The sequence below is a fragment of the Sarcophilus harrisii genome, chromosome 6 (genome assembly GCF_902635505.1).
Source record: "Sarcophilus harrisii chromosome 6, mSarHar1.11, whole genome shotgun sequence".
Taxonomy (NCBI): Eukaryota; Metazoa; Chordata; class Mammalia; order Dasyuromorphia; family Dasyuridae; genus Sarcophilus; species Sarcophilus harrisii.
The window spans coordinates 195,516,631-195,543,339 of record NC_045431.1 but is presented as its reverse complement, the minus strand read 5'-3'; the positions used below and the strand labels follow the sequence as shown (position 1 = coordinate 195,543,339).

The following is a 26,709-nucleotide window of genomic DNA, read 5'->3' as shown; positions in this document are numbered from 1 at the left end:
GGACAGAGAAAGGGGAAAATCAAAAGTGGAGGATGCGGGCATCGATCCCGCTACCTCTCGCATGCTAAGCGAGCGTTCTACCATTTGAGCTAATCCCCCAAACCTGACGCTTGCGTCACACAGTAATCCTAACAGCCAGCACATTTACATAGCTAGTGTCTGGATCGCAGGTCGCGAGTGAACCCTGTTCACATGATCCATGGGATCCCATGGGATCAACTGGGATCAACTGGTGATCACATGGTGATCACATGGCCAAGTGGACCCAGACTCGGACCTGAGGGTACCTGGAAGCGGGGACCTTCCCAGGAAACTGTGTGCTATGATTGACTGTCTGGCCCGCTGGCTCTTGGCGGAGCAATAGCTGCAGCCCCATTTGGGTTGTGAGGACTCGCGGCCCCAGGAGTTACCTCCAACACCGGGCAGGGGTTTCTTTCTGCGGGTCTGGGCCGCGGCGTTTCCCAGAGCTCCGAATAGGCGAACGTACCTCCCGGAGAGCGAGCTGGAGCGCATGTGCAGAGGCCGGCTGCGGGCAAGGAGCAGGGACAGAGAGGCGGGGTCGGAGAAAAGCCGGCCAGGCAGACCCTGCCCCTACTCCCCGACCCCCGATCTCGCCAGGCTTCTGAGTCCAGCAGGAGGAAACGAAGATCCCACGGCGTTCCTGAAAGGGACGCGGCTGGGCTGGAAGTCTGGTGGAGGAAGTGGGCGGGCCGCTGCTGCGGCTGCTGCTGGCACTGCCCGGGCTCCTGGCGACTTCCGTTATACAAAGCGAGAGTTAGGCGCTTTCTGTCGTTTGGCTGAGTGGATAAAACCTCTCGCTTCTGTAGAAGACAGCGCTGTGCTCCCGCGTTCGAATCCTCGCGCTTACCCGACTTGGTGTCGTTCTCTGCGTCTCGCCCTGAAAGTACTTAACCCAAAGGGGATGTGGGATCCTTTCAGAGGCGAGTCTTTTTTTTTTTTTTTTCCCCTCTTTTGGACCCGTCGCCTTTAGGCTGCAGAAGCCCCAGCTCCGGGCTGCTAAGATGATGGGAAAGGGCTGCTGGCTACTGTGGGCACATTGGCTCAGGTGCCCTGCCCAGGAGAGGGACAGGCGGAAACGCGGGGAGAGGATGGTGGGACTGGAAGTTACTCGTCCGGCCGCGGAACCAAAGAGAACACTTTTTCTTGGGCGCAGATGAAGAAACTGCCCTTTACAACTTTCCCTCCCTCTCTAAACTCGGATTCGGGGTGGGGGGGGGGGGGGGGGGGGGGGGGGGGGGGGGGAAGGGAATTCCAAAAACAGGTTCTCTTGGCGGGGCTCCCTCAGGAAACTGGCATCTGAAGGCCTGCTGCCAGGATAAGAGAAAGTCATCACAGGAAGCAAAAGGAAACTAACCGGGGGGTGGTCGCGAGCTCTTTTTAGGGCCCCCTCCCAGATCTTTCCCGCAGTCCCCATCGTCTGAAACTCCCTGAAAGGAAAGCGGTCACAGAAGGGCGCCCAGAAGGAGGGGCCCGGGTGCAGACGACTGTCGGGGGGACACAGTGTTCCGGACGGAGCTAGCTGATGGACGGGAGGAAGGCTCCCTTTAGGTTCTGTCAAAAGTCCCGGAAAGGCAGGGAATGGGGGCGTTTCTGGTTTTCGCCTTTCCAGCTCTCGTTCCCTCCCTGCCCAGCCCAGAGTCGGGGGTGTCGGGCGGGGCGAAATCGGTTCCGCTTCAGTGCTCGGTGCCCCTTGAAGTAGATAGAAATTGGCGCTCTTGCTCGTTTTCAGCGCAGGCTAGTATACCCGCAATGCCATGGTAGGGGCTGTCGGCGAGGTAGGGGCTGGACCCAGTGAGCAGAGGGTCCCTGGGTAGGGCGAGTGGTGGAGGAGAGAAGCAGAGGAGAGAGAAGGTAGGAGTGGAGTGGACGGAGTAGGGAACAGGAAGGTGCGGCTAAGGCGTCTGCACTAAAAGCCAGGGAAGGGGAGAGGAAGGAATGGGCAGGTTGTGTGGAGGCGGAGCGGGAAGGAGAAAGCAGGAAAAGTGCAAGTGATTTATTTTCGTGTGCGGGGGGGGGGGGGGGGGGGAACTGTCAGGGCAGGAAAGGGAAAGTGTCAAAACATCTGGATGGGTTTTCGCCCTTTTTTTCCTGCTTGAATAGAAAAGCAGTTAAGGTCTCGGCTCCGTGGCTTAGTTGGTTAAAGCGCCTGTCTAGTAAACAGGAGATCCTGGGTTCGAATCCCAGCGGGGCCTGACTTTTCTTAAATTATCTCACGGATTTCCTGAGAGAAAAATTATATTCCTTTGAGGAGGGATCAGAGCTGGAGTGGAAGTTGTCTAGTCAGCTATTTATTAGATGCCTGGTGCTGTACTAAGGACTTGGATTACCAAGAAAGGGGAAATACAGACCTCGCTCTCAAGCAGCTCCCAGTCAGTTGGGCAACGGTTACAAGCAATACACAAATACAAAACACGATATAGATCATTGGCATTCTCTCACTGAGATGGGGAATGTTTCTTGCAGAAAGTCGCTTGCTGAGATCTCAAGGAATTTAAGAAGTGACGGTGGGGAGGAAGAGAGTTGAAATCATGGGAGGCCCTTGAAATTCAGTCTCTGGATTGAAATATAGTGTGCAGGGCAAGAGGGAGGACAATATTTTTTTTTTTTTCCTAGTATATTGCTTTATGAATCATGTTGGGAGAGAAAAAATGAGAGCAAAAGGGAAAAACCATGGGAGAGAGAATAAAAAGAGTATTGCTATACATTGTCTTAGTTCTTTTTCTGGATGCAGATGGCATTTTCTGTCCAAAGAACGTTGGGATTGCTTTGGATCACTGAACTTCTGAGGAGAACTGTCTTTCATAGTTGTTCATGGCACATTCCTGCCGTTATTGTGTACAATGTATTCCTGGTTTGGCTTGTTTCGTTCAGCATCAGTTTACGTAAATCTTTCCAGGCCTTTCTAAAATCGGCTTGTTCATTTTTTTGAACAATAACCCATTATTTACATATACCACAACTTATTCAGCCGTTCCCCAATTGATGGACCGCCACAAAAAGAGCTGCTTCAAACATTTTTACACATGTGGGTGTTTTTCCCTCCTTTATGATTTACTTGGGATACAGACTCAGGAATGGCACTGCTGGGTCAAAGGGTATGTATAGTGTTATAGTCTCTTGGTCATAGTTCCAATTTGCTATCCAGAAATGTTAGATCCCGAAGTCTTTGTATTGTAGGTGAAAGACCGAAAAGATTGAAAGGAGTCGACTTAGTGGCAATGAAAGAAAACTGAAGAAAAACCAAAGAAATTGTCCCTTACCCAAAGTAATGAGAACTAAGACTCGCAGATGAGATTTTCCACACAGCTTCTCTGAGATTTGGGGAAGGAGGGAGGAAATTGTGAGAGTGGGGATTGGGGGGAGAGGAGGGATGTCCAGGAAGGCTTCCTGGAGGAGGAGGACTAGAAAAGGGGAAAAGGATTTCAACAAAGATTACTCATTTTAATAAGGAAAGGTAGGTACAAAGGCTATAGAACTCCCAGCACAGAATGAGGGCTAGAGTGTTGTCAATTTGGCTAGAAATTGATGGGGAATCATTTGAGATTGGCTCCCATAAGTAGCCAGCCAGCTTTCTCTACTTTAAACTACTAAACTTAAGAAAACATATGTAAAAAAAAAAGAAAAGAAAAGAAAAGAAAATGAGCTCCCTTTCCTTTCAAATGTAGAGTAGGTATTGTAGTCCAGTCGTTTTTCAATCGTGTCCAACTCAAAGTGACCTCATTTGGGGTTTCCTTTCAAAGATACTGGAATGGTGGTTGGGCATAGAAATCTATCTTCCCATAAAGAAAATAGGACAAAGGGATGAGAGGAAGGGCGGGGGAAAGTGGGGAGGAAGGTGATAAAAAGAAAAATGATTTTGAGATAAAAGGCAGAAGCGAAACACCTTTTGAGAATGCACTGGGTGAAAGAGACATAATTATATAGAGAACTGGTCAAATTTATACAAAATGTGCCATTACTGAGTTAATGGTCAAAAGGATATGAACAAGCAGTTCATATCAGTCAACAGATGCCAAAATCAAAACTATAGATGTAAATCAAAATGAAAAGTTCTGAGCTCCCACCCTACACCTACCATATTGGCTAATGTAACAAAACGAAAATGACAAATTGTGGGGAGCCGGCACTAATCTACAGGCCATAAGACCATACAGGTGATAAGGCCACATTCCAAAAGACTGCCCTAACCTTGAATAGGAATCTCCTAATCACATCATGGAGTTTTCTACATGACCAAGGCCTACCCTAACCTTAAATAGGCAGATATCTAGGCATCCCATCACATCCTGGAGCTTCCTACGACCAAAGGCACCTGATCTGCTCATCCTTGAGCGGGAAACCAATCCTTTGTCTAAGATCCCCACCTTGTACTAAGTTCGCGCAACCCTGCTGCTATATATATATCTGTACTATTGCACCCATTAAAATGAGGCTTGATCAGATGGTTTTGTCTTGCCTCCATTCTTCTGCGCCACCCTTCTCTCTTGCCCTTATCTTTTTTTTTTCCCAGGGTCCACACACTCCACCTGCGGACTCATACCAGAAAAAAAAAAAAAAAAAAAGGCATTTTTGATGGTGACAAAGAATTGGAAATTGAGGAAATGCCCATCAATTGGGGAATGGCTGCACAAGATGTTATATGTGATTGTGAGAGAAGCCAATTGTCCTGTAAGAAATGACAAGCAGAATGAAGTCAGAAAAACCCAGGAAGACATATGATGCAAAGTGAAATAAACAGGACGAGAAGATCTATTTAAGTGACAGCAATATTGTATACTGATCAACTGTGAACTTTGCTTATTTTCAGCAACTCAACAGATCCAAGACAATTTTGAAGGTCTTATGATGAAAATGCAATCTATAGAGAACTTAGGGAGTCTGAAAGCAGATCAAAGAATACTTTTTATTTTTCTTGGGTGGTTGTTTTTTTGGTCTGTGTTTTCCTTCACAATGTGACTAAGAGGGAAATGTGTTTTTCATGATGCACATATATAACATGCATCAAATTGCTTGTCTTCTCAGTGAGGGTGAGGAAGAGGAAGTAGGGAAGGGGAAAATTTGGAACTCAAAAATGTTAAAAATTGTTTATACATGTTATGGTGGAAATGAAATATTAAATTTAAAATTGAATTTAAATTAATGGAGTCGTTTTCCATTTCTTTCCCCACATTTTACTGAGGATGCAACTGAGGCAAACAGTTAAATAACTTGTTCAGGGTCACAGAGCTGTCTAGTAAGTGTCTTGAGGCCAGACTTAAACTCAAAAAGTTTTTACTTTAATTCTTGGCCTTGGCCTCTATCCACTACATCACTCAATTAGAAGTAAAAGTTGTGCTTCTCCTGACCAATTCACTGAGGTTGACAGAAGGGATATATTTTAAAATAGTTATATCAATATTTTTAAAAGTAGGAACACAAATTATTTTAAAACAAGAATGAGTTGCTTAAGGAACAGTTTTCAAAATCTTCAAATAGAGGCTGGATGACTATTTTGGGAATAGGGGGTGGACTAAATCTCAGGCCTGTGAGATGGAATAGTATTAGAAAACACCAGAAATCTTGAGCTTAAATGAAAAATTTAAGGAGGTTCATTTGCATCTCAGATGCAATTCCAAACTATTAGTCCAGGCACTGGGTACCTGGCATTTTAAGTTACTCAATTTGATATTGTAAAAATATAATTTTATTTGGATAAAACGAATTTTTTTTCCTAATGGAGTGTTCAGGACACTATGGCGAAGTGTTAGGTGTAATCTAGGGCAGGACTTCAACTTGTTCACTTGTGACCCCTTTTCACCCCAGAAATTTTTACCAGACCCCGGGTATATAACTACATAAAACAGGTGTAGCATTAACTGATAAATTATAATTTCAGGACCCCTACCCATTCAGTTATGCGATGCCATAAGGGGTTTTGATCCACAGTTTAAAAAGCTTTTATCTAGATAGCCTAAAGGATTTTAGAACCATACTTTGAGAGAAAAAAAAAAAAAAAAACTAGCTTCCTCATTGAAAGTGCCTATCAAACTGAAAAGCTTTGTGGTGGTGGTTACAGTAAAGAGCTTATGAGGAAGTACATCTCGAAATGACTGGGTTTAAAAAAAAAAATAGAACTTAGAACTTTAAAAAATCTTTTCCCTAGTGAAACTAGGGTTACCATCCCATGTTTGTATTTCCTAACTCCCTGAAATAAACCCAGTCCCAGTAACCCACATTCCAGTGTTTCCCCACGTTTCTCCTTGGAAAATAGCTCTCAAGGCTCCTGGACAAATGTTCTTTAAGGAAAAAAAAAATGTCCCAAGAAGATAAATTGGTATCTCTTTCCATCCCCACTCCCTTCAACTCAGTACAGCTAGAAAATTGATTTTGAAAATTCGTTTATCAAGAGGTATCATGTGGGACAGCTGACGTACTGCCCTCCTAAACCCAGAAATGTCCACGGAACTAGAGGAAAGCTTTCACGACTTTGGGAGAGTTGCTGACAGAATTTGCACAACGGGTTGAGGATGAGAGAATGGTTTTCATTTTCTGTCATCGTGATTATCACCCCCTCTCCCCCCCCCATTGAGGAAATCCTCAATCCATTAAAGCACTGAAGTCTGTGACCAAAGGACTGAGCTCCACCGACAGACTAGTTTCAAGTCCAAGACAAAAAATAAAACCTAACAAATGTAATAGAAAGGGAGTATTAACTGGACACGTTTATTACTTACTTAAAAGAGAAGCTATTGATTACATCCCTTCTCAGAGGGCAGAGTCAAACAGAAATTTAGAAACTTTTTTTTGTAAGCTAATTTGCAGCAATTACCCAGAGTATGTATATATATTTTGAGTGGCCCACATGGATTTCATTTTCTGGGCTGCATATATCTCCCAGACAAAAGACATAAAATTCATGAATTGGCAAAAGAGTGCAGCAGTCTTGTGAGAAATGGACACCAAATTTACAGTAGATTACAGGATTCAGGTTCCTGTAACACTTGCCAGGATCCGTTAAAGAATCCACAAAGAAGAATCCATAGCTGTATTCCACCCATTAAACAGCATGTCTACCTTGCGTATTAAAAAGGAGTAGGCTTTTCCAAGACATTGCTCAAGTTCTTTCTTTTTGTATCCCCGGGGTTCAACACAGTGCCAGACACACAGCTGCTTAATTAGTCCCTGTGGGCTGGCTTCCTCTTAAGTGCAGATCCGGGTGACTGGGACGTAGGAAACCTCAAAGTTTAGGTAAAACTTCATGCAGCTGTTTCCCACCTAGAAGAAAGGAAACGCCAACCTGGATAAAGATAGCACTAGATATTTCGGAATAAACTACCTGGAGCTCTAATGGAAAGTGCGAAGCGGAGTTAGGGATGGAGAGGATCAGGGATTATCAGGATCCCTTCCTAGGATAATCAGACTGGAAAAGAAGTGTAGGATTTTATCTGGTGAAAATGTGAACGAAAGGCATAGATATGGAAGAGTCTGAAAAGGCTTGCATTGTAATCACAATCAAAGTTCTAAACACAAATTGCAGAAACTGACATCCAACCAATAGGTCGTTCCACGCTCAAGTTTGGAGGATCGTTTCTTGAATTTTCAGTTAGGATTACAGGGATGACCGGAGCTCTTATTAAGAGAAAGACTCCGTGAGTAGCTGGTGAAGTGGATTTCGCATAAACAGAGTGGATTATATTCCTAAAACCAGGACCTGTCAAATTTTTCCCCAGATCTTGGGATCACTGAAAAGTGTGGAAAGCTAGTGAACAGAAAAATCCAGTTGGAGGATGCGGGCATCGATCCCGCTACCTCTCGCATGCTAAGCGAGCGCTCTACCATTTGAGCTAATCCCCCGTACGAAATATTACCCCTAATAGATTCTTGGATGATGTAATTCATTCAATACCTAGCCCTTTACTTTAGAAATTGAAATCCCCTAAGCATGGAATTTACTAGAGAAAGAAAGGTCTAGGAGGAGAAGATTGGAAATAGCCGTGTGGTGGAAAAGAGGAATTCGACTTTAGGGAAGGGGAACAGATGAAATTGAAGGTGTCTCACTTTCTGGGTTGGCTGAAGACAAGTACTAGTGGATAATTGTAAGAAGCAGCACACCAGGCAAAGTTCATAAGGAAAATTCTTCGCAAAAGAGTTCCTTTCAAAGATCTGTAAAATGATGTGATTGATAGGAGAAAAAAAAATGTGGCTTAACCAAGGCCTTGATCAAAGCACCAAGGGATGTGGCCTGGGGAGACAGACATGAAAAGAGCATTTTATATATGAGGCAAAATGATTCCCAGAGCATTTCAGTAATTGTCCTTGGGATACGCAAGGAAAAAAAACCGAGAGCCGTGATTAGAATTTAGTTTTCTCAACTCTAAATCCAGGACGTCACTGACTTAGGTAAGGTGTTCTCATTTGAACTTTGTCATCATGTCCCCAAGAACCTCATAAGGAACCTCATGTCTTATCAATCATGATATTCACATTCATCAATACCCTCTGTTCCTCTGATTATAGTTCAGAGGGAAGATTTCCTCCACAAATCTTCATTTTAGGGAGGACATGGAGGTGAACATCTTTTCCTTTACCATGCGGCTGTGGTCCTTTGATTTCTCCATTATGAACCTTCAATCAGTAACTTTTCTCTATCTTTTCCTCCCTTTTCAATTTTTACCTTTTGTTTATTGTCTTCCCTCACGGGATTGTGGAGTTCTCTAAGGCAAAGACTGTTCTTTGCCATATTTATGTCTCTATGATTTAGTGCAGTGAGTAGAACATGTCTTGTCCAATTTTTCATGACTTCATTTGGGATTTTCTTGGCAAAGGTAGTGGAGTAATTTGCCATTTCTTTCTTCAGTTCATTTTGTACATGAAAAAAATCAAGGCAAACAGGTTTATTAAATTATTTACTCAGATCACAAACCTGGCAGGAACAGCAAAGTGGTGTATTAGTGATCTAGGTCTGGAATCAGAAAGACTTAGTTTCATGAGTTCAAATCAAACCTCAGACAATGACTGAAAAAAATATATAAATGAAAGTACTAGAGGTCAGTTTTGAAAAATGAGAAACAACAATTAGAAGCAGATGACTTGAGAAAATAGTAAAAAACACAATCTGAACAAAGAGAAGTACAGTATCTCATATCAAAATGATTTAACCTGGCAAATGGGCCAAGTAAAAAATTTAAAACCATTTGGATGAACTGAAGGATAAATGGGAAAGGAATAGAAAAAATTCCTAAGTAGTCAAAATCATCATGGTAAACAATCTCAAACACAAGCAAACATTGCCAAGAAAGTGCAAACCACTAGTGGTAATGAAGCTATTTTGGGTTAAGACCCAGTGCCACTAGTATCCCTCACAGAATTCTTGTAGGAGAGATTGTAACCAAATTCCCATCATTAAACAGCAGGCCTTCCCTGGGAATTACAAAAGTATTGGATTTACCAACGCAATACAACAAACATTAATAAAGCTTATTTAATGCAGACACCCCCCCCCCCCAATGAAAGATTGAGAAACAAAATTTGACCAAAATTCAGTGTTTTATGGAACTTTCCTTCCAGTAAGGAGATAGAGAATTTAAGTTAAAATGGTACCATCAGGTCTTGGGAGGGTCAAGTTGTCATCAGTGAACATAGGCTGCCACTACATATATGGGCATATACTTCTTCAACTATTTGTTGAAGAGATCTGGGACTTTATGATTCTAAAGGCCAACTTGACAAAAAGGATTGATACCAACTGGGTAGCAGAGCAAGGTTTTCCATGTATTGGACAGTCAAAGAACTATTCAGCTATATGGAGCTTTCTAATTCCTAAGAAAAGTCCAATTTCCTACATGAGGTATCTCTACCAGTTGTCATATTGGGTGTCAATATTTTCACTTTTTCACAACCTTGTATTGCAAGCCAGTGTTACATATAGGATGATGATTGAGGACATAGTTTTCATAAAGTTATGAGTATAGAAATTAACACAGGAATGTGCAGGTCCAATGAGCAATGACCAGTAATGTCCATTTTTTGTGAGAATTTTTCAGGATGTTGTGGCTTTGTGAAATGGAATTCCAGAATGTATTTTGTGGCTTTTGTGAAAACGGTTGTAAAAAAAAAAACAAAAAAACTATTCATTCTGTAAAATGAAAAGCTCAGTTTCATGAATCTATCAGCAATCTCAGATGTACTGTTAAAGAATATAAAGTGCAGGTAAGATGAAGTGGCAAATGTAGGGGAACAGAGGAACTATCAAGAATATGGAGGACAAGTAATTATCATTACTGCAGAAACTGGCATGGATCCATCTGCTGTTGCTTAGATTTGTGAATCCAGTAACTGGTGGTAGGTAGGTGGTACAATATATATATTGTTTGTCCTGGAGTCAGAAAGATCTAAGGTCAAATCCTGCCTTAGAATTTACCACTTGTGTGACCCTGGGTAAATAATTTAACCCATTTGTCTCAGTTCCTCATTTGTAAAATGAAGCAGAGAAGGGAATAGCAATATCTCTACCAAGAAAACCCCAAATGGGATCACAGAGATGGATATGACTGAAAACAAAATGAAATCATTGATGTTTACAGGAAATAATTGTGATGTAAGAGGACAGATCAGTGTGATATATCTTAAAAGTCAAGTTGTGTGGAATGAAGCTGGAAAATGAGGATAACAGTCCACTTTTGAGAAATCATTGGGCTAAAAGATAAGGGACCTAAAGTAGAAGGTATTTTTCTATAGAAGGTTTAGAAAAAGTAGAAAATGCCTCCCTTCCCCTTCTTCAGTTTACTAAAGAAGGAACCAAGACCATTGTGATGTCAAAAAAAGATAGGAGTTACAGAGCAAGGAGGGCTACTGTTTAATAAGTAGGAGGCCAAAGAGAAGGAAGGAGGAGGGTAGTAATGATGTCAGCCTGAAATCAGGAAGGGCAGTCACCCCACACTCGGACAGCTGCAGAGAGGGATCACCAGGCTGGTTCCCACTGCTCTTTATTCTACTGACTGCCAGGAAGCAGGGAAGTTATCAGCAACCTGTTCTGGCATGATTAGCAAAGAATAGATTCTAGGTTGTAGTTATGGCATTATGAGGAGACTGAGGGAAAAGTTCCTGAGTTAAGAAAAGAGTGGGAAAGGACTGAGTTGGAGGATTCTGTTTGGGGTCAATTGCTGGGTGAGATACTGTTTAAGGGAGCTTCCTTTGGGCAGGTGGGGGGGGGGGGGGGAGAGAAGGCTGTTTGGCAAGAAATGAAGAACAGCCCCTCGAGCTACAGATAGAGCAGCACATTGGAGAGAGATTTGAAACATGGGACATAACAGTAAAATAGTTCTGATCCCCCTGGGGGGAGACTCAAGTAATCCCTCCCCCCATTCCACATGTTGGACAGGCTGTATTCCGGTCTAGGCCCAATGGAATAGTTTCTTTACCCTGACTTCTTCACAACAGTGCTGGCTCACAGCTGCCCTATAACCCATCCATAATCACAACTGGTCCCTTGAAGGAAGGGAGCTGGAAATGAGCTTCCACTGGCCCAGGGTCCAGGGCAAAATTCCATACTTGGGTTCCTTTCTGTCTATATAAGCTGATGCATGATTTTGACCTAATGGAATTAATGGGCATACCAGCTGTGGAAATTATGCAAAGGAAACTAAAGAGAAAAAAGAATAATATTAAAGGGTACCTGTCAGATTCCATCTGACCAAGAGGTGTCTTGTTCTGTTAAGAAAGCAATCTACTTCTCACTGTCATTTGCTGCAAGGGAGATTTCTTTCCTCAATAGTTAGCTGGCTTTTTGATCTAGTGGCTTCCTTTGTGAATTATGTATTCAATTATCAACACCAGCATGTTTGACAATTCATAGTATCTGAGAAGGTCCTTCCCATCTAAGTCCAAAGTCTCTTTGCACAGGTGTTTCTTCCAACAAACCCAATTTTCAAGTTTCCCAGCATTAGTTCTTCCTGGATCAAGAAGTCCCACAGAGCAAATGTTTTGGAGTCAATTTTGCTTGTCTTTAGGTCAATTGTTCAATACATTGGTATGACTGAAAACATTTATATTCCAGATATGAAATGGAAATTTACCAAAGGCAAAGAATCTGGCTGATATAACTTCCAAATTTTGTTTTTATTATTCATTTTCCCCATGTGATTGTGCCTCAATTTTCACAATTACTTTTTCATAGGGATAGCAAAAGAATGCCATTTGGAGTCCATTCTTTTCACTGGATATAAATGTAACTGCCTTTCCAGGAGATATAAAGAAGTGTCTATATGTACAAAGCATGCATAGTATGTCAAAGGCAAACACATTTACAGTATAACTGTCTGTTCTGCCTTCTGCAAATTTATGAATTCTGTTTAAACTATGTGTTTAGCAACCTGAACTGAGCTGCAGGAGAGTTGTACTTTTTAAAGAACTAGGTAAAGGATTTTAACAACATTGTCTGTGAATCTCCCTAACTTGACCTGAGGGAAGACATGTTATTAAATAATTGAAGGTTAACACTTAGAAGGGGCATTTTAGAATCGTTTGTTTGCTTGTTTTTAAATTTTTTTTTTCTGTTTTCTATCTGATTTTTCTTGAAGAACTACACATGTTTAACCCATATTAGATTACTTGCTGTCTAAGGGAGGGAGAAGAGTAGAAGGGAGGGAGAAAATTTTGGAACACAGGATGTTGCAAGGGTGAATGCTGAAAACTATCTTTGCATATATTTTGAAAATAAAAAGTTTTTTTTTTTTTTAAAGTACTTGCCAAATAGCTCTCTGCTTTTAACAGCTCAGAGGTTAGCCATTCCAGCACAGCAACTCTAGTCTGAGGAGAAAGACTTTCAGCTCTCTGAAAGAGCAGAAGGGAAAAAAGATTCCATTCTGGATGCCTAAAGGTAACGGAAAGGGAGGAAAAGGAATAAGAACGTTAGGAGCTTTCTGGAGAAAAGAGTCCATCTCGGGAGAGACGCAAAATGAAACAGACTGAGATCGTTGGCCTAGGAGACTTAAGCTTTTAAACCTGGATCGGATCTGTTACGTCAAGAGGGCATAATTTGGGGCGATTTTTAAAAAATTTACGGTTCTCAAAAGTCTTTCCCTTTGGTCGTATTAATGAGCATCCTCTTAAATATCTGAACGCCTTCCCAAAGGTATCGGAGAACTTTCTCAGGACTTGGTTTCTTTTCCCCTAGGGGTAACTCTTATTTTGTCGCACAAAAAAAGGAGGCTTCAAGTTCGCTTTCATTTTGGCGGGCAAAGATCATATTGCATAAACATATTGCAATCAGACCAAGTCCACTAATGTGCCCGAGATCTGTTTACAATTGGAAGAGCAGATTCCTGAGTTCAAGAGACTGCTCTACCTATTCACTTTCCCCAAATTTTGGAAGGAGAATCTCGGAGTTCAAGGTGGCTAGGCCCGAAGAAAAATGTAAGTAAGACCCCTGGAGATGCCGGGGATCGAACCCGGGGCCTCACACATGCAAAGCGTGCGCTCTACCACTGAGCTACATCCCCACCTTAAAAAGCGTTCTTTCACTTTTTAATATATGACATAACTGAGTCCCAGAGGTGTTAAATGACATGACTAAGAAGGTAGGATTTAGATTGAGATATTCCTAATTATGTCCAATACTCTGTTCTGCACTTCTTGTTGCCTTTCTTTTGAACCTTAATATGATGCTGAGAGTGATGAAACACTTAAATACAAAAATGCAGTACGAATCTTGTTTTATAAAAAGCAAATCACCGAAGATCTAAGTAAATTTTAAAAAGTGTGCTTGTTGACATGGATAGAAAAATAGATATGCATAATGTGGTACAGCACAAAAATTAGATTTAAATATTTTTCAATGATCCAAGACAATTCCAAAAGACTCATGATGGAAAATGCTATCCACATCCAGAGAAAGAACTATGGAGTCTGAATGCAGATAGAAGTATACTATTTTCACTTTTCTCTCTCTTTCTCATGATTTCCCCCTTTTGTTCTGCTTCTTCTTTCAGAATATGACTAATGTGGAAATGTTTAACATGATTGCACTTGTAAAATATATATCAGATTGTTTGCTATCTTGGTAAGGGGGAAAGGGAGTGGGGAAGAAGGGAGAGAGGGAGAAAAATTTAGAAATCAAAATCTTATAAAAATGAAAGTTGAAAGCTAAAAGAAAAGTTTTAATTCTTTTTTACAGTTGTGTTTCCTGTTGATATAAAAAGCTGGTGAGTCTAATCTTCAAGGAATTATTTTTGTTTGGCACTATTGTGTTTATAATTTATATAGTGCCCTTTGGAACATAATCCCTTGAGCACCTTCAACATTAACTGTAGCCTAAATCGTTAAAATACCACTTAAAATTCACTGGGATTGAGAAAATTGCACACATAGATTATTTATCCAAGAAATTCTCCCAGTTCTCTAGGGCTCAAATATCTTATTTCAATATTAAAAACAAAATCCAAAAAGTAGTGGATAGCAACAAAGGCAAAGTAGTCATTATGATCTATCATGGAAGTTCTTTTAAAAATTATTTTAGACGTATCTTCATTGTGGCAATGAATATTATTCATGAAAACTATCCCAAGTATATACATACCAGATCCATTTTTGTCAGGGTTTCCAACATGTTATCCGTACTATGTTGCTTACGGTACAGAATCCCTTGAAATTCAATATTAGTGGAAATTAGTTTCAAGTAGAAATATGGTATTCACAGCCAAGTCTCCTTGTGGAAAGCCAGCTGGGATGTGAAGTGTTTCTGATTTATGAACTGATTTTCCATAGACTAGCTAACATCTACAGTGAACTAATGGAAGTAGAGATCATTTACGACCAGCAGTGAAAGGGATCAGAGAACATATCTTGTTGATTTACTCTGCCTTCTCTCTCCCACCCTCTCCCCACTTGACAGGACTTTGAAATTGGGATCCTTTAAAGTACTTCTCTTCAAAACTTAATAGCCTCCTTCATTGCTATAAGATTATTGACGCTTGTCACAGAAAGAATGTGAAGAGAGCTAAAGCTGGGAGTGCTCAACTGCTTTCAACTTAATGTTACATTTTATTTTTTCTTTCAATGTTAGTAAATGCAATTTAACTCGAGCTGCAAATAAATGAATTCTTTTGGGTCAACAAAATCAGGAATCCAGTTGTGGGGAGAGGATAACATTAAGCCATGCATGTTATGGGTTTTAATTCTTTTGCACACGCCCAATTAAATGAAGGGAAATTCAAACTAAAATGGCCAGCTGGTGGTTTGATAAGACATATCATACTGAGTAGCTAATCTAATCACATATTCCCCAGCTGCTAGATGAAACAATCAGTACTTTACTGAACCTGATAATTTATCCTACAGATGAGAAAAGATCTTGGAATATTATTTGCTAATAGGCAAAAGAAATTGGATTACAATTCCAAGGAATTTACTCCATGTTTTTTTAAGGAAAAAAAAATTGGTTTTTAATGGAATAGAGGACTTTAAGCTATTTTTGATGACAACAAACACAAGAGAAAGTCAGAAAGACAGATTTATTTGAGCAATTGGAAAGAAGTGTCATGTGGCGATGGGGAGAAGAAATGTTCTTTCAGTACTTTATGGTGTCTAAAGGGCACTGAGGAGTTTAAAAAAAATCATTTCCCACCTACTGAGATTTCTTGGATTTAAATAATGCCTTCAAAAATAGCACCTTCGAGAAAGATCACAACTCCGAAACTCACAGGTTCTCTATGCTTCTTGCCCCTAAGGCCTTTCCCTCATCTAACAGCTGTCGGAATTTGGTCAAGTCACTTAAATTTGTCTTCTCTACTTTTCTCAGCTGAAAAATAGAAAAGCTAATAGAATTTACCCACTAGACTTGTTAAGGAGATAAGATATTTGTAAAGTGCCTAGCACGACGCTTGATATATAAAGGTGCTCTATAAATGCTGCCGTTTGTTATTGAATGTGTGGAGGATGGACAGTGGAGAACTTCTCCTAGATCCTCCTCTCAAGGAAGGACACTCACATCATCTCACAGCCTCGCCATCGCACTCCTTATCATCATCAGTCTTTTACTGGATGTTGTTTTTCCTCTTCTCTCTTTTCCATTTTTTGACTTCTTTTTATGAGCTGACCTCCCCCAGTGGGTTATGAACCCCTGGAGCGCAGGACAAAATAAACCACCATTTGCCTTTCTTTATATTTAAAGCACTGAGGGCAGTGCCCAGTACATAGTAGGTGCTTGATAAATGCTTCTCGACTGAGTGATTGATAGAAGATCTGAAGTTGACTGGTTATGCTCTTATAAGCAAAAGTAAAAGAAATAAACACATTTAGAAAGGAGGGAAAGAACTGCTAGTTTTCACAATTGATGTGCGTTAGAATATATATATATAAACATGGAAGAAGAAGTGCGAGATTTGGAGTAAAATAGCTGAGAATTTTTTTTCAAAGACAAGAACAGATTTTACATTTCACCATAATTTTTATAATTTCCACTATCTCACCTAGAAATATTATTTGGAAGCAGGCAGAACCGTGAAGTGGTTTCATGGTGTAGTGGTTATCACGTCTGCTTTACACGCAGAAGGTCCTGAGTTCGATCCTCAGTGGAACCAACCTTTTCTCTAAAAGAAAACGGGAATTGGGAATTGACATGGATATCACAACTATCTTTATAATATTGAAGAGAGTTCCGCAATCGCAGATCAGAGTAAGTACAATTCAGATATTCACTTCTCTTTGAAAGACTACGGAACATAAGGGAGGCGGCAAAGCTACTGCTAATTTAGCCCTGAACTCTAAATTCTATAGATTTTGACAGAGTACTATCTTTGGATCTCGTGGATTTCCGAGTTGTGCTGGCTTCAAAAAGATAACGACTTTATAAACCACTGCCTATCAAAGCAAATCCACAGTTAGATGTGACAGATTGAAGTTTTCCGGTGAGGGAGTGCGGGGCCTTAATCAGGAATTATTTTCTCCTAAAAAGGAGAAAAATTACACAGAGACGAGAGAGAGTAATTACAACTCACAACGAGCAGCTTGAATGTGGAAACACAAAGAACATTTTATTTTCATTTTGGAATCCCATTCAAAAGACGGAGTAGAAAAGATACAACCGGTTCTCCCCCTCAAGAACTTTAGAAGCGGAAAGGTTTGGAACGATATTTAGGAAATATGTGCGGGATGGGATGCAGAAAAGCTTGGAATTTGCGTAGAGAAGAGAATTGGAGGAGTTGTTAAGATAGCAGTTTACAGAGGGAGAATGCAGGGAAGGTTATTGGTTTCTTGAGACTTAAAACGCTCGTCCCTGGGTGGGCTCGAACCACCAACCTTTCGGTTAACAGCCGAACGCGCTAACCGATTGCGCCACAGAGACTGCGTGTTAACAGTTACTTTGTTGTGGAATACATATAATCGAATATTAAAAGAAAGTTCTAAAAAGTTTACTTTTTTCAGATTCGCATCTTCCAACAAGCTCAAACTCAGAGAACAAAAATAAATCAAAGAAACGAAACCAAAAATCAAACATTTTCTGGTTTGGAATCCCGGAATTCCCGAATCTAGTTACACAAAACGTCTTGGATTAATTTCTTCCAAACAACAACAACAACAACAACAAAGGGAAACTACCAGTCCCATTTTCTCGCCTTTTTCATTCCCTCTGATAGTTAAATTTCTAGAGCATGGGGATGGGCAGATTCAGGGTGCTCCCCATCCATTGGAATGGGCTTATTTTATTGCCTGATAGTGGCTGGTTAATATTTTTCTTGATTTGGACCCCCCCCCCAAAAAAAAAAAAAAAAAGATAAAAGAAATAAAGAGAATTCTTGTAGTTAGCTTCTTTTATCCTGGATTTTGGGGCAGGCAGACTTGATGCATTTTCCGGCTTCTTTGGACTCGAGTCTATCTTAGTTCCTAGGTAATCCACTTTGCTACTCTCCCTTCCTTTTTCTTTCTTCCTCTTTCTTTCTTTTTTCCTTCTTTCCTTTCTTCTCTTCCTCCCTTCTTCTCTCCTTCCTTTCTCCCTTCTTTGTCTTCCTCCCTTCTTCTCTTCTTTTCTTCCTTCCTTCCTTCCTTCTTCCTTCTTTCCTTCCTTTCTCTTCCTCCTTTCTTTTCTTCCTTTCTCTTCCTCCTTTCTTTTCTTCCTTTCTCTTCCTCCCTCCTTCCCTTCCTTCCTTTCTCCCTTCCTTTCTTCTCCCAAAAGGCTCTATGACACACACAAAAGATTAAAAACATAAACTAAAGACATCTCCCAAACCCCAAGACAGAAACTTAATAAAAGTACAAAATAAAAGGATGGCAAGAATGACATAGGTATCATGAGTCTAAACTCATGAAACCTGGAGAAAAAAAAAGGTAATCATTTTTGGAAGAGGCTCTGAGGATGCTGAAACCCAAATGGGGCCATGAGACCTCTAAAAAAAAAAAACAAAGGCTGGTCTCAGATCCTAGTAGAGAGATACTGTATCGAGAATTCTGAAACATGGGTTTGAATATCAGTCCTTATTATCTGTATGATGGTGAACAAGTCTTAACTGAATTTCAGTTTTTATAAAACGGGGACAAATGATAATTACCTACCTCATAAAGTGGTTTAAAAACAAGTTAAAGCATTTTAGTCAGGAGACTTTTGGGGCTATACATCTAGGTTCCTTTCGGGAGGCTTACTCTGGGAAATTTCATTTCAGGGAGTCAACTCCTTTTGTGGAAGGTCGCATTTTAAATACACACATGATCAACTGCTTTTATATCATTCCCAAGTAAGGTTTCTCCTTCACCCAAAGAGTAATCTCAAGGTGCCCTTTTGTGACCTGGGTCCTGGGATAAGGACTGAGGGGAAAAATAGAATTTGAAGGAAGAGTTCATTGGTACATTAGGGTAAAATAGTTTCAGATGATTCATGAGGCTTGGAAGTCATATTTGAAAGACCTGAGAAACAAGTTAGAGATGTAAAAAGGAGACACAGAGATCCATCTTGTAGAATTAGGATATAATAGGATCTAATGAAAGTTTTTAAAGAAAGAAGAAGATCTAGAAATGTTTTTAAATCGGGAAGGAGTAAGTGAATGAGAAGTGACTAAAAGTTAGAGATCGGCCAAAACGCCAATAGAAAGTAAACACCAAGGGCATAAAAGAGGGGGAGATTAGAATGACAGTTTATGGGAGGGATTTGGTTGATCTAGATAGTTAGGGATGAAAGAGCAGGGACTCATGGCCAGAAAAGGGAGCGCTACTGGATGTGACTTCTGGTTACTGAGAATAAAGGAAGTAGGAAGTTAAGCAAAACCGGATCATGCCGCCATCAATTCTGCAACCTCTTGCTTGTTAAACGACCTCTATTAACCAAATCAGCTGGGGAGGAAATATTGTTCGATTGTTTCACTCGTATCCGACTCTTCCTCACCCCTTCTGGGGTTTTCTTGACAAAGATACAGGAGTGATTTGACATTCCCTTCTCTAGCTAATTTTACAAATGAGGAAACTGACGCAAGGGTCACAGCGAGTAAATATCTAGAGACGCAGCATTCTTCATTCACTGTTACATTAAATGAGAAAATATTTGTAAAGCACTTAGCAGAGTGTCTGACACATAGTAGGCATTTATGTAAATGTCTACGCCTTTTCCCTTCTCCACCCTTCTTATAAATCTGTGACGGAAAAAGAGGCTTAAAAGATGTCATTAAGACAATAAAAACCAGTCTCTAAAATCATGAGACTATGCTCAGGATTACATTTTGTAGTTCTTGGTGATTAGAGGAACTATGAATAGGGCAAATTACATTGTGGATCTAAGTTATTATTTGCTAACACACATACACACACATCTCAATCATTCCAGAAGATTGTAAAAGGATATTAGCATTTGCTTTCCACTGTGTCTGAAGATGATCAGTAACAAAAAGGAAGACGCCACACACAATTACCTATTTATAGAACCACTTGGGAGTAGATTAAAATATGTAGTATATGAATTTCATGGAATTTTGCTGTAAGATGACAATTAATATGATGAATACAAAGAATCCTAAATAGACTTATATGAGCTGGTGCATATTGATGCATAGTGAATTTTGTCAAGAAGACATCATACAATGATTACGGTAACATAACACAAAATAGTTGAAAATGAATCATAAAAACGTCTAAAGAACAATCTCAAAGATATGAAAAGACACCATCCACCATTCCTTTACAGATTTAGAGGCACACAGCTGTGGAACTTTACATATAAACATCAGCTTTGCCCCCCACCCCTACCCCATGATTTGATAAGTTTTGCTGGGTTTTTTTCTTTTCTTCTTTTGTCAGTTTACTTATTAAAAATGATTTGTCATGAATTGTGACTCTATGGAAGAGAGAAAAAAAGAAAAATACAGGTGGAAAGTTAGTTAACAAAAAATAATAAAAATATTTGTTTTTAAACTTACTGAAAACTATTTGATATACTAGAGAGATCTCTAGGTCAAGGAATATAGATATTTTGCAGCCACTTTGTTTTTATATTTCCAGATTATTTTCTATAAGGATTATGTTAAGAACAATTAGAGTAACAATGTTTAGTGTGATTTTTTTCTATAACGCCTCAACATTGACTGTTGCCTTTTTTTTTTTTTATCATTTTGGCAATTTATTGGCAAAACAACTATCCTAAATTAATTCCATATATTCAATTGTTTATTTTTATTATTTTCCTTATATGAAGACCAGGACCTATCTTCTCTTTGATTTTAACATAATTGACTCTTGAAAAATTTTTTTCATATGAAGAAAATCTGCAACTTCAATGAATTATTTTGACAAAAAAATTCATTAAATGAAGTTTAACAAGTATTGTGATAAGAAAACTTTGAAAGAAATCACAGATAATTTATCACATTTTCCTTTCCTATTAATAGTTATTTAATTTTTTAAAATTCTGAACTAGACATAGAACAAGTGAAATGATTATTTCCACACACGATATAGAAAAGAAGAGAATTATCCATGAAACGGTAAATCTCTATTATGTAGATTTTTTTTTAATTAAAAGAAATTTATATATAACCTATAAATTTAGGCCTGCTTATCCCCAATATTTTTCTGGCCTTCCTTGGGTTCTCCCCCTTTTTTGCAGTTGGAGTTGTTAATCATTTCTCTAATCCCCTTGTCCTTTTTACCTTCTCCTCAATTAAAAAAAAAAGAAAAAGAAATATCATTGTAACACATTTGTATAGTAAAACAAAAAAATAAATTCCCATAGTAATAATTTTCAAAAAATGTGTATCTCATTCTGCATCTTGAGTTCAGCATCTTTTTATTATAAGATGGATAGTAAGCTTCATCATTGGCCTTTTGAAATCATGGTTGATCAATGCATTGATAAGAGCTCTTAAGGCTTTCAAAATTGGCCTTTCTATATAGTGTTATTGGAATTGTATGATTTGTTCTGCTGGTTCTCATTTCATTCTTCATCAGTTCATACAAGTCTTTCCAGTTTATGCCTGTTTTCCCACAGATCCACCAACAGTCGTCACTTTTATTGTCATTGCCAACCTTATAGGTATGATGTAAAACAGAATTACTTCCATTTCCTTTTCTCTGTTAGTGATTTAGAGCATTTTTTTCACGTTTACTGATAGTTTAGACTTCTTTCCTTGATAACTACCTATCCATATCCTTTGATGACTTATTTACTGGGAGAAGTTTGAAGCCAGGGTTTGTTTGTTTGCTTGTTTGTTTGGATGAAGTGCCCCACCCTCATCTCTGCTGTCTCTTTCACAAATAAAGCAGAAGTATGTGAACTACTCAAGTTGTAACCCTGATAAAAGAACAAGAACAAAGTAAATGTTTTCATATCAAGAATAATGTTAATACTTAAAGGTTCTCAAGAGAACTTTCATATTTTAAATATATTTTGATGTCTTCTTGAACAGCATCTTTTATTTTCAATTCTTTTTATCTAGAAAGTAAGTTTTAACTTAAATTTTTATATGTTAGGTGAACAAACAAAAAAAGACATTTGGATTAGCTTGAATTACTATTGAGTATTTCAAGACCGAAAAATTCTTTAGAACATAAATTGGAACTTCATAAAGTATCCAAAGTATGCCAATTTGTTAATTCTCACTAGCACACCAAATGTATGACACCCCCCAATAATTTATTAATATATAATTGCAATGAATAAATTATGCAAGAGGATATTGAAGTACACTTCCAGATAGAGATAAATAGAGAAACAGTAGTCTAAATTGTCCCTACCAACCTTAAGGCATTTAAGGTCTACATCTTGAGATTTCCCTATTAATTCCTAAAATTGTAATATATATTCAATTAATCTATTATTCTCATTCTAGTTTATCAAACAAGTGGTATTTAAGAATTTCCAAATAAGAATTTTAAAATAAATCATTTCCCCAAAAGTTTTTGTTTGTACATATATATATGTAATATGTGCATATATGTATATACATGTGTATATATGTATACACATATTGCTATATATTATACACATGTATCACCTCCCTTCTTCCACCACATCTTAAATAGACATCAAGGTTACTGACTAAATTATTTATTACAATATCACAAACAATAAAAATACATATAAATAAGTATTTATAATCTATCAGGTGTGAGAAAGATCACAGACAAAGGCACCTTAACCATCTATATAACTTCTGACCTCCCAGTTCTGTAAACGCAGTTCAACAAATGACTTATTTCAGGATAACAATTCAAGTCCCATCAAGAACTATGTTTTATTTGAAGAAAAGGATTTTGATTAGACCTCTCAGGAAATGTTATCTTAACTCTTATTTTTTTTTTTTTTTTTTTTGCTGTCCTCTTTTCAGCTATCAGTTAATAGTTTCTCTACAGCATGATAGTTAAACTCATTCTTCTCAAAGACAATTCATAGATTGAGGATTAAATTGTTATTCAAAGAGTCCACAACAACATATCTTCAATCTTTGTAGGAGAAGCCATTGAAATTAGTATTATATTTATATCAAAATTATTTTTTGTTCTACAGTATTAGCATTAGAGAAATTTTGTTTATATTTAAAAAATATGTATCAAAAAGCATATCCAGAACACCAAGACATTTCCACATGACAAAGTGTATATTGAACACATGAATTAATTCTGTGATGTTTGACTACACAATCAACTCAAGCTAATGATGCATTAAATAATCAATAACAATTGAGCTATATTTCCCTTTAAATGCATTTATTACTAACTTTAATAATCATCACAACATTTTTCTTAATAAAAACAAGTGTTTTCTGCTTATCAATTTTCTTATGGCCCCCTTTACTTCCTTGTTTCTCAGGCTGTAAATCAGGGGATTCAACATGGGGATCATTACTGTGTAGAAGACAGAAACTACTTTATTCTGGTCAGTTGAGTAGCTAGATTTAGGCATCACATAAATGAATGTAATAGTCCCATAAAATAAAGTGACTGCAGTTAGATGGGAGGTGCAGGTGGAGAAGGCTTTGTGTCTTTCATCAGACGAATGCATTTTTAGGACAGAAAAAAGAATGTACATGTAAGAGATGACTACGATTAACACTGTGACTACAATAATTGACCCAGAAGTGACAGCAGGAATAATTTCAGCAAGAAAATCATGGGAGCAGGAAAGTTTCAATAGAGGTGAGTAATCACAAAAAAAATGATTGACTTTATTAGGTCCACAGAAAGACAGACTCAATAAACAACCAGTGAAAGCCCAAGCATTCATACAACCACCCAGATAGGATGCAATCACTAATACTGTGCAGAGTCTAGTGGACATATTGGTGCAATAGAGCAAGGGACTACAGATAGCCACATATCTATCATAGGCCATTACAGACAACAGAAAGCATTCTGCTGTCCCAAAAGTGACAACAGAACACAGTTGGGATGCACATCCTGCTAGAGGGAGGGAGGGTATTTCCCCAAGAAAATTCATGAGCATGACAGGTGTTACTGATGAGGAATATCCAACATCTACAAAAGCTAAGTGGCTGAGGAAAAGGTACATTGGAGTATGAAGTTGAGAGCAATTTCTGATCAATATGATTATGCTAAGGTTACCAATTAATGTGAAAATGTAAACACCTAGAAATACCACAAAGAGAATGGCACGAAGAGTTGGAGCGTCTGTTAACCCCAAGATAATGAATTCTGTCACAGCAGTGTGATTTTTGAATGACATCTGTGTGAAAAAGGTGCCTATTGAGAAAAAAAAAAAAAAAAAAGAGATTTGCATGAAATACAAGACTAAGATGAAGATATCTTTATATGTATGTATGTAGGTAAGTAGGTAGTTATCTCTCTATTGAACATTTATTACATAAAAAGCCATATTTGGGGGAATGAGGGAATACAAAGATGAATATCATTATCTTTTTACTGAAGGAGTTTAAAAATCTAACAGGATTTAGAAGACACACAAATAGTGATGATAAAAAATATAAGATTATAAATTAAATAATGCTTTATTGGAATACTAAAGTAGGAACCAAAGGAGACTTCATGGAGGACACATATTTTTGTCAATTCCTTATATATTTTTCAGAATCTCTTGGAAATAAATTGTTTATGAAAGATATGAAGTTAAAAAAATGTTTCCCCTCTACACTCCTACAGCTTGTCTTATTATAATTGCATTGATTTTATTAATGCAAAATTTTAGTATTTCATGTAGCAGAAACTATCTATTGAGCAGCAGTGTATCAAATGGCTTACTTTATATTATTTTTTCCAGTTCAGGAACTTTCATTTAGATATGAGCATGGATTTGTTTATTTAGCATGTAAACTTCAGCACTGGTCACAAAAGATCATCCCTAGAAGGAAACTTAAAGATGCCTGAAGAAAACGCTTTGATTTTACAAAAGAGGACATTATTTATTGAAGGTTAAAGTCATGGCTAAGACAAAGACCAAGTCTGACCAGTATTTTTCATCACAATTCAACATTATATTATAAAATATTGATTCTTCAAAGGCAACTTTAAGAATGAAAATTTCAGTAATTGTATTGTCTATTTTATTTTGAAAACATAAAAAAAAGGTTTAAAATAAACTTTAAATTGGTCAGCTGTATCTTAATTAATTATTCTTGCTAAGTAGATGTCACACTAAACTTTATACTGCTAATGGAATGTAAGTACTGTAAGAATTCTTTAAATTTTGATGTCTGGGGTTAAAGAGCAGTTCACCCAATTCAAATTGTCTAACATTGGATTGTCATCAGAGATGAAAGGTATTTTTCAATGTAAATGTTCAGGCAGAAGCTGGATAACCACCTGCCTGGAATTCATTAGAAATCTCTGGGAATCTGAACAGGGAATTCCTCCATTTGGTATGATTTTGAAATGGATGACCTATAAATTAGTTCATTGTATTTCTAACTCTACTTACTATGAGCCATTTTCTTAGAGGAATTCATTTTTTGAGTGGTCAGAGGGCAATGAAAAGATGTCTTGTAACATATGTAGGCTTCAGCACACTTCCAAAAATAGCTATGAGAAGTATTAAGCACACTATCATAATATGTATGATTGGGAAATACAATGGATTTGTATTATGAAGCAATAACAAAAGGTACATAACTGACTGAAATCACAAAATCTCTACTGCTATCCATTAACTATTAAAACATCCAGATCTAGACAATAAAGCTGTCTAAGGGAGGGGGGAAGGATGGAAAGAGGGAAAGAGAGAGAACAATTTGGAGCACAAGATTTTGCAGGGGTGGATGTTGAAAACTATCTTTGCATGTATTTTGAAAAATAAAAAACTATTATTAATTTTAAAATTAAGTTAAATTTTTAAAAATCAAGGATTAAGATCTCAACTCTACTCCATGAAAGATTTGTCATAAAATATGGACAAGAATTTCACAGGATGAGGAAGTATGGATTGGTTGGGTCCACATAGGTGGTGGCAGAACACATATCAATAAGATGCCAGATTCACTAAATTATCAAAGACGTCCTATAATTTTATATGAATATATATGTGAAATAATTCACCTGTCATTATTTACATTTCATCTGACAATACAAAGAAGATGTTTTAGATAGTCACAGGAATTATTTCTCTCAGACATCAATGAATTTTGGTATTGTATGCTACCAGTAGAACTCTCCAATGCTCATAGGAGATCTGCCCTGATCTAGGTAATAGGCAGTAAAGAAGGGATGATTTAAAAGGGTGGAAGAGAAAACAGTTCAAGTATATGAGAAAAGAAGGAAAACACAGCACAGGAGAAATAAAAAGCAGATATGTCAGTTTCTGAAGGTCAGATATGTCAGGTTCTGAAAGTGAGCAATAGAAGCCCCAAGTGTCCATACTTTTCTTTTACATAAGCTAAATGGTTGTAATCGATGGTAATTTTCTAATATAATAATAACTTTCAGCTAATTATCAAGAATAAAATCTCCTGTTAACTCGGAAAGTCATTTAGAATCATTCAATTGGGGGACTTTTCGACTACATACAGAAAAGAGTTAGAAAAGCAATAGTCTAAGCCTCCATGTCCCCTAAAAACCCAGCCATCAGTCCACTTGCCATCAGGACCCTGGACAGGACCAGATGGCTCAATATTAAGTTTCATCCTTAAAAATCCTTTACTTGTCCCAATCATCCTGTCATCCACTCTATCTTCCTATGTATTTTCTTCCTTATAAAGATAAATATCCAGAAAAGAAATCTGTTTGCTTCTATCTCTTTCCTTCCTCCCTGCCCTTCTCATTTCTTTTAAA

At 38.3% G+C, this 26,709-nt stretch overlaps 1 protein-coding gene and 6 non-coding genes across 7 annotated transcripts; 2 read left to right on the top strand and 5 right to left on the bottom strand.

Moving 5' to 3' along the window:
- Positions 1 to 26: 26 nt before the first annotated feature.
- On the bottom strand, positions 27 to 99 carry TRNAA-AGC. The gene has a single exon. It is a non-coding gene; the product is annotated as a tRNA-Ala (tRNA).
- A 2,040-nt stretch (positions 100 to 2,139) lies between these two features.
- TRNAT-AGU lies at positions 2,140 to 2,213 on the top strand. The gene has a single exon. It is a non-coding gene; the product is annotated as a tRNA-Thr (tRNA).
- Positions 2,214 to 7,781: 5,568 nt separating this feature from the next.
- On the bottom strand, positions 7,782 to 7,854 carry TRNAA-AGC. Its single transcript has one exon. It is a non-coding gene; the product is annotated as a tRNA-Ala (tRNA).
- Positions 7,855 to 13,427: 5,573 nt separating this feature from the next.
- On the bottom strand, positions 13,428 to 13,499 carry TRNAA-UGC. The gene has a single exon. It is a non-coding gene; the product is annotated as a tRNA-Ala (tRNA).
- A 3,005-nt stretch (positions 13,500 to 16,504) lies between these two features.
- TRNAV-UAC lies at positions 16,505 to 16,577 on the top strand. The gene has a single exon. It is a non-coding gene; the product is annotated as a tRNA-Val (tRNA).
- Positions 16,578 to 17,267: 690 nt separating this feature from the next.
- Positions 17,268 to 17,341, bottom strand: TRNAN-GUU. The gene has a single exon. It is a non-coding gene; the product is annotated as a tRNA-Asn (tRNA).
- Positions 17,342 to 23,200: 5,859 nt separating this feature from the next.
- LOC100917196 (olfactory receptor 5P3-like) lies at positions 23,201 to 24,241 on the bottom strand. Its single transcript, XM_003773538.2, has one exon. It carries the CDS (start codon positions 24,206 to 24,208, stop codon positions 23,201 to 23,203), a length of 1,008 nt encoding a protein of 335 aa, XP_003773586.2. The 5' UTR covers positions 24,209 to 24,241.
- Between the last annotated feature and the right edge of the window lie 2,468 nt (positions 24,242 to 26,709).

What these genes read in the sequence shown, in the direction of transcription:
- LOC100917196 (XM_003773538.2), bottom strand. Translation starts at nt 24,208, where the DNA reads ATGCAAATCTCTTTTTTTTTTTTTTTTTTCTCAATAGGCACCTTTTTC.